At 18.8% G+C, this 6,846-nt stretch overlaps 2 protein-coding genes across 2 annotated transcripts; one reads left to right on the top strand and one right to left on the bottom strand.

Annotated features, from left to right (window-relative positions):
* Positions 1 to 526: 526 nt before the first annotated feature.
* Positions 527 to 2,335, top strand: PRSY57_1008100 (tubulin beta chain, putative; the record flags this gene model as incomplete). Its single annotated transcript, XM_012907670.1, has 3 exons — positions 527 to 622; positions 941 to 1,893; positions 2,047 to 2,335. 3 exons carry the CDS (start codon positions 527 to 529, stop codon positions 2,333 to 2,335), a joined length of 1,338 nt encoding a protein of 445 aa, XP_012763124.1.
* Positions 2,336 to 4,842: 2,507 nt separating this feature from the next.
* PRSY57_1008000 (zinc finger C-x8-C-x5-C-x3-H type, putative) lies at positions 4,843 to 5,955 on the bottom strand (the record flags this gene model as incomplete). The annotated part of the gene is made up of 1 exon (XM_012907669.2): positions 4,843 to 5,955. One exon carries the CDS (start codon positions 5,953 to 5,955, stop codon positions 4,843 to 4,845), a length of 1,113 nt encoding a protein of 370 aa, XP_012763123.2.
* Positions 5,956 to 6,846: the final 891 nt, after the last annotated feature.

Genomic DNA, 6,846 nt, shown 5'->3' with positions numbered 1-6,846 from the left:
GGAAGAAACATTTATTAGTATATAAATATATTAATAAATAAAAAAAAAAATAAAATAAAATAAATAATAAAAAAAAAAAGATATATAAATAAATAAATATAAATATATATACATAATATATATAATAAAATAAAATAATATATATATATATATTTTTATATTAAAAATTTTTTTATTTACTTTTTTCTTATTTTTCTTATTTTATTTATTTTTATTTATATATATATATATATTTATATATATTTTTTTAATTAATATTCCTTTATATATGTTATATTATATATATAATAATAAGTTATATATTATTATTTCATATAAATATATATATATATATATCTTATTTTTTTCCTCACCCTTGGTATTTTATATTTATTTTTTTAAAGTTTTAGTAACAGTACCTTTTTATATAGTTTTTTTTTTTTTTTTTTTTTTTTTAATTTTTACTTAATATATCCTCTTACAATATAAAATATTTATATATTTAAAAAAAAAAGAAAAATTTTCTTTGAGATTATTTTATTAAAGAATGAGAGAAATTGTTCATATTCAAGCTGGCCAATGTGGAAATCAAATAGGTGCAAAGTTTTGGGAAGTCATTTCTGATGAGCATGGAATAGATCCCGTAAGTTTAAAAAAAATATATTTATTTATATGAATGTGTAAACATACGTATATATATATATATATATATATATATATATATGGAAGAATAATTTTGTGTGTATAATTTGGGGTCTTTCCCTTTTATTGTATTCTATAAAGGCCTCCCTTATATTGATAATAATTTATATATGTAAACCTTTAATGACGAGGCTTATATATAAAAACCTTATATATTATAAATAAATGTATATTATGTACATATGACGATATCGCTCTATATATATATATATATATATATTTATTTATTTATTTTTTTATTTTATTTTATTTTATTTAGAGTGGTACCTATTGTGGGGACAGTGACTTACAGTTAGAAAGAGTTGATGTTTTTTACAACGAAGCAACAGGAGGTAGATATGTTCCAAGAGCTATATTGATGGACTTGGAACCTGGTACTATGGATAGTGTTCGTGCTGGTCCCTTTGGTCAATTATTTCGTCCAGATAATTTTGTGTTTGGTCAAACAGGTGCAGGAAATAATTGGGCTAAAGGACATTATACTGAAGGTGCTGAATTGATAGATGCAGTTTTAGATGTAGTTAGAAAAGAAGCAGAAGGTTGTGATTGTTTACAAGGATTTCAGATTACTCATTCATTAGGTGGTGGTACAGGTAGTGGTATGGGTACTTTGTTGATTAGTAAAATAAGAGAGGAGTATCCTGATCGTATTATGGAAACATTTTCTGTATTTCCATCACCAAAAGTTTCTGATACTGTTGTTGAACCATATAATGCTACATTATCGGTTCATCAGTTGGTTGAAAATGCTGATGAAGTTCAAGTTATCGATAATGAAGCTTTATATGACATATGTTTTAGGACTCTTAAATTAACAACACCAACATATGGAGATCTAAATCACCTTGTATCAGCTGCAATGTCAGGTGTTACCTGTTCGTTAAGATTTCCTGGTCAACTTAACAGTGACTTAAGAAAATTAGCTGTTAATTTGATCCCATTCCCACGTTTACATTTCTTTATGATCGGGTTTGCTCCTTTAACTAGTAGAGGCAGTCAACAATACAGAGCTCTAACTGTGCCGGAGTTAACACAACAAATGTTCGACGCAAAAAATATGATGTGCGCAAGTGATCCAAGACATGGAAGATATTTAACTGCATGTGCTATGTTTAGAGGAAGAATGTCCACAAAGGAAGTTGACGAGCAAATGTTAAACGTTCAAAATAAAAACTCATCTTATTTTGTCGAATGGATTCCTCACAACACAAAGTAAGAAGGAACAATTAATATTATTGTGGCTGTTTTTATGTTTATATGTATTTATTTATTTATATATATGTATGTATGTATTTATTTATATATTTTGAAATATACATTTTACATATAAATTTTTCCCTTTTTTTTTTTTTTTTTTTTTTTTAGATCAAGTGTTTGTGATATTCCACCTAAGGGATTAAAAATGGCTGTTACTTTTGTAGGAAACTCAACCGCCATTCAAGAAATGTTCAAAAGAGTTTCTGATCAATTTACTGCTATGTTTAGAAGAAAAGCCTTTTTGCACTGGTATACTGGAGAAGGTATGGACGAGATGGAATTTACAGAAGCTGAATCAAATATGAATGATTTAGTTTCAGAATATCAACAATATCAAGATGCTACAGCAGAAGAGGAAGGAGAATTTGAAGAAGAAGAAGGAGACGTAGAAGCCTAAATCTATTTATATTTATGAAAATATATACATATTATATATATATATATATATATATATATATAAATATATGTATATGTAATTAACAAGAATAAAAAATAAAAAAAAAAAAAAATAAAAAAACATAATAAAAAAGTATAAAATAAACATCTAATCATTAATTATATATAACAATATAATTTAACTCTTTTTTTTTTTTTATTGAAGTTATGTTCGGGTATATATAACATATATATAAATTATATATATGTTGCAGTTTCTTTTTTTTTTTTTTTTTTTTTTTCTTATTTGATTTTACACTCACATATATATGACATATATATTATATATATATATAATATAATATAATATAATATAATATAATATAATATAATATAATATAATATAATATAATATATGTATGTATTTATATTTTATTATTATCATTTTTTTTTTTTATGATTATTTTTATCATCTTCATTAGTCTTATCTTATGTGTGCATTTACAAGTATAAATTAAACAGTTATAATTTATTATACCATATATATATATATATATATATATATATAATGCATATAATATATATAATATATATATATATATATAATATATATTAATATACATATACATATTTCAGTATTATTTTTTATGCATTAAATTTTTTTATTTAGTATCATCAGGAAAAAAAAAAAAGAAAATATATACATATTTATATATATATATATATATATATAAATTTTTATACATATGTTTATTTTTATGTATGTGTATAAAAGTATATATATTATAAATATAAATATATATAGATATAATAAATAATATAATACATATGCCCATAAATTTCATTATATATATATATATATATATATATATATATATAATAATTAAATTTTCATCATATAGAGTATCATCGAAATACAAATATTATTTTATAATTAACTCATTATATGTAAAGGTGTATAAATATATAAATATAAATATTATATATATATATATATATATATATATATATATTAAGTATATAATTACGTTATTTTATTTTGGGGAATATAGTAGTAAATAACATTTTCATATGTTCATTTTTTTCATAGTTTCTGTTTTTTTTTTTTTTTTTTTTTTTTTTTTTTTTCATTAAGTGTAAAAAAAAATATATTAACAAAAATAAATATATAATAAACAACTCCAAAATAAATGGATATATACAAATATATATGTAGTGTTATATTAAACATTATTACATTCGATTAATTTTTCTTGCTGAAACATATTGATATTAACATTACATATGAACTAAAAAAGCTATCCAAGGAAAAATAATATTACTTTTATAAAAAAAAAATGGAAATATATTAAAAATATAAAATAAAAAAAGAATCCTTTTTTATTCTTATGAGAAAATATTCCATCCTCATATAATATATATATATATATATATATATATATATATATATATGAGTGGTTAAATATGGCCTATTATATTTTTATAAAATCTTATAATAATGAATATAATACATAGTTATATAACATAACTTTTATATTTTACAAAATTCTTTTCTTGTCTTTAAAACAAACAAACAAATAAATATAGACAACACTTTACAAATAAAATATAGTATAGATTAATTCCTTAAAAGATACGATCTCGATGTTGTACACATTTTTATATAGAAACAAAAAGGATATTTTAAAATGTAAATAAAAATTATAATATAATATAATATAATACAATACATTACAAAATAATAATAATTCGATATATAAATATATATTTTTTTTTCTGTATTTTACATATACATAAAAAAATGTATCAAATTATAAAATGTAATTCTTTCTATAAAAGAATTGTAAATATAAAAAAAGGAAAAAGAAAAAAAAAATTACAATAAAAAAAAGTACATTCCTTTTAATTTATTTTATTTTATATATATTTTTGAAAATATAAATATTTATTGCAATCAAAATAATACACCACACTTTAAAAATATGAAGCTAACAAAATTTGAGGTAAAAAATTTGGCATAATTATATAAATTATATATATATATATATATTATATATATATATTTATTTACTTATTTTATTTTTATTATATTATTATGGTAGGATAAAAATTTTTTACTCTATTTTTTTGACACTTGAAAAAAAAAAAAAGAAAAAAAAAGGAAGGATTATTTTTACATACTGTTAAAAGATTAATATATATATATATATATATATATATATATATATATATATATATTTATATGTGTGTGTATATGTGCATATTTACATGCTTTAAATTTATTTAAAAATAATTTATTTCATTTTTTCATGTCCTATAAAAATCAACAAGTGTTGTATTACGATTAGGGAAGATTAAAAACAAGGGAATCATCAAATTAACGTACAATCGTTGAAATAAAGAATATCACATATCTTGAACTGATACATAGATACATACATATATATATATATATATATATATATATATATATATATATGTATATGTGTTAATATTTTTTATTAAATATTTTCTTTTATGTCTTTAATTTTAATAGATATATATATTTTCATATTTTTTTGTGATTTCTTCCTTTATACATTTATATAATTCGTTAAAACACTCTTCATCGTTCATTGTTTCTTCAGAAGATATGTAACTAGATATGGGATCAGAAATATGGTTGTATATATTTAGGTGCTCATCTTTATAGAAGTCTTGATGATTTGAAACATATGTATCATTATACTTATCTTCATATATATCACAAAAAGTTTCGTTTGAAGAAAATAAATTACAATATTCATTTTGTTTTAGAGTATTTCTTAAATTTGTGTCTATGTTATTATTATGATTTATTTTTAATGAATTATATTTTATATAATCATCTGATTGTTTATTGTAGTTTGCATTAAGATTTTCATCACACAATTTATTATTTATATATGCATTACAATAGCTCTTACTATTTTGTAATAACATATTACAAGATGTTGATGTGGCTTTTACAATTTGATCATTTGTATGTCTTTGTGCTTCTTCATTTTTGTCGTTAATATTTATTCGAGATGACCAATTTTCAATAAGAAATAAATGTGAGAAAAGATTATTTAGATCTTCTTGATTAAAAATGTTATTATTATTATTATTAAATCCATCCACATTACTACTACTACTACTACTATTATTATTATTATTATTGTTATTATAATTATTATTATTATTATTATTGTTATTATTATTATTATTATTGTTATTATTATCATCTTTTTGCTTTATGTGTATATCCTTTTGTGTTCGAACTTTCAAAGGTCTTATTTCTTCAATTCCATGGGCGAATCTACACTTTTCCTCATTCATACATTTTTTTCTCTTCCAAAAATAACATAAACTTGTTTTATAAGTAGACATATCTGTCGTAGGTTGTAGGTTCTCAACTTTGTGGGCATATGTACAATTAGGGTTTGTACAAGGGATATTTTTCTTGTAGCTTTTGCATAGTTTTGTGTTCATTAAATTAGGAAGAGGTCTCAATTCTCCTAGCACATGAGCATAATTACAATTATGTGTATTAAGACACTTCTGTTCAAGAAAATGTTTGCATATTTTTGTTTTCGAAAATTGATATTTTATATCGGATGATACATTCATTTTGTATAACATAGATATTATTTCAATATAATGTATATATATAAGGCAGACTATGAAATGTTGGAATAAGAAAATAATATATTACAAAAAAGGCATGTATGGATATTATGCGGTTATAAAATATATATGGAATCAATATTAAAGTAGAACAAACATATATAAATAAATAAATTAATATATATATATATATATATATATATATATATATATATAATATATATATATATATATATATATAATATATATATATACCTTTTATATAAAGACTATTAAAATACAAAATAATGAAATTATTCTCATAAGACATATGAGGGAAGCTATTAATATATATAAAAAGAAAAAAATATATCTATATTTTTTTTATTTTATTTTATTTTTTATTTTTTTATTTTTTTATTTTTTTATTTTTTTATTTTTTTATTTTTTTATTTTTTTTGCTTTTTTTTTTTTTATTTATTTATTTATTTATTTTTTTTTTTTTGTTATATTTTATATTATTTTCGTTTATATATTTGTTGGTTTTATTGTATTGTTATTAAAAATTAATTAAAGATGTAATGAAAAGAGAAAAAATATTTAAAAGAAGAAAAAAAAAAAATAATAATAATATATTGTAAAATTATAAGAAAATAAAATAAAAACTTTTTATCCTTTTAATATTTTTATTATAATGATTTTTATAAATTGATGTTGAATAATATATTAATTCAATTTAATATAAAAAATAAATATATTAATAAATTTTTTCTTGAGTCTTTTTTTTTTTTTTTTTTTTTTTTTTTTTTTTTTAAAAGGTTTTTAAAAAATATTTAAAAATTATGTTTTTTTTATTTTTTTTTTTTTTTTTTTTTTTTTTTTTTTTTTTTTTTTTTTTTTTTTTTTTTTTTTTTATTTTTTTTATAT

This window comes from Plasmodium reichenowi, chromosome 10, assembly GCF_001601855.1.
Source record: "Plasmodium reichenowi strain SY57 chromosome 10, whole genome shotgun sequence".
In the NCBI taxonomy this organism is placed as follows: domain Eukaryota; phylum Apicomplexa; class Aconoidasida; order Haemosporida; family Plasmodiidae; genus Plasmodium; species Plasmodium reichenowi.
The sequence above is the reverse complement of the archived record's forward strand: the minus strand, read 5'-3'. Positions and strand labels throughout refer to the sequence as shown.